At 38.7% G+C, this 1,508-nt stretch overlaps 1 protein-coding gene across 1 annotated transcript; it reads left to right on the forward strand.

Moving 5' to 3' along the window:
• The first annotated feature begins 263 nt into the window (after positions 1–263).
• On the forward strand, positions 264–1,224 carry LOC126079334 (olfactory receptor 481). Its single transcript, XM_049890281.1, has one exon. It carries the CDS (start codon positions 264–266, stop codon positions 1,200–1,202), a length of 939 nt encoding a protein of 312 aa, XP_049746238.1. The 3' UTR covers positions 1,203–1,224.
• Positions 1,225–1,508: the final 284 nt, after the last annotated feature.

Raw genomic sequence — 1,508 nt, forward strand, 5'->3', positions numbered from 1 at the left:
GTGCATCTGGTGAAGACTCTCTAGGGTACAGATAGGACTGGAATAGCTAGACCTTAGGTAATTGAGTGTTCAATTTTAAAATGTTTTTAAGTTTGAAAAGAAAATTTGTGTGCACAAAGTAACCCACATATAAATGAGGTACAATTATCATATAAAATTTTGATGATAAGGTTATTTTTAAGTATAAATATTAATTGTGGGGTCATTTTAGCCAATTTAATCTCCTCTGGTTCTGATTTCAATAGGCACCATTAAATGGATAGATGGCGACTGAAAACCATACAACAGTGGCAGAGTTCATTATTTTGGGGTTAACAGATAATCCTACACTATGTGCCATCTTCTTTGTGGTATTTTTAGCAGTCTATATAGTTACCATAATGGGCAATATCAGCATAATCGTCTTAATCCGAAGGAGCCCTCAGCTTCACACCCCAATGTACCTTTTTCTCAGCCATTTGGCATTTGTGGACATTGGGTACTCCACATCAGTCACACCAATCATGCTCATGAGTTTCTTAAGAGAGAGAACTACTATTCCTGTCACTGGCTGTATAGCCCAGCTTGGCTCTGATGTCACTTTTGGTACTACAGAGTGCTTCCTGTTGGCTGCTATGGCCTATGATCGCTATGTGGCCATATGTTCTCCTCTGCTCTACTCCACCCAAATGTCCCCAATGGTCTGCTTCTTCTTATTGGGAGCTTCCTACCTGGGTGGGTGTATGAATGCTTCATCATTTACTGGCTGTTTGATGAACTTGTCCTTCTGTGGACCAAATGAGATCAACCATTTTTTCTGTGACCTCTTCCCACTTTTGAAGCTCTCTTGTGGCCATGTTTATATTGCTGAAATATCCCCTGCTATCTCTTCTGGGTCGGTTCTCATAAGCACACTGTTTACTATAATTGTGTCCTACATCTACATCCTCCACTCGATCCTGAAGATGCGCTCTACAGAGGGTAGGAACAAAGCCTTCTCTACCTGTACTTCCCACCTCACTGCAGTCACTTTGTTTTATGGAACAGTTATGTTTGTTTATGTGATGCCCAAGTCAAGCTATTCAGCTGATCAGGTCAAAGTGGCATCTGTGATCTACACGGTGGTGATACCCATGTTGAACCCTCTCATCTACAGCCTGAGGAACAAGGAAGTGAAAGAGGCCATGAGAAAATTGATGACTCGAAAACAGTCATTTTTCTGAATAAATAAGAGGTAAATCCATAAATTACAAATACAGTGATTAGGAGAATCTATGTGCTGGATATTTTAAAGATCTTTTTCATTAAATTTATCACTTTAATGATGAAGATATCCTGTAAATATAAAAGCCAATGTTTATTTCCATTTATAAAGTTAAGTGTGTCATTTTCATGAACATTTGCTGGAATCAAATTAAAGTGTAGGTTTTTCAAGTTAAGAATACCTCCAGAAAATAATTTCTACTTAAAACCTCCTCCACTCACCCGTTACAGAGTCTGCGACTATAGAGACACATTTATACCAACAT

This window comes from Elephas maximus, chromosome 7 (genome assembly GCF_024166365.1).
Source record: "Elephas maximus indicus isolate mEleMax1 chromosome 7, mEleMax1 primary haplotype, whole genome shotgun sequence".
NCBI classification, from domain to species: Eukaryota; Metazoa; Chordata; class Mammalia; order Proboscidea; family Elephantidae; genus Elephas; species Elephas maximus.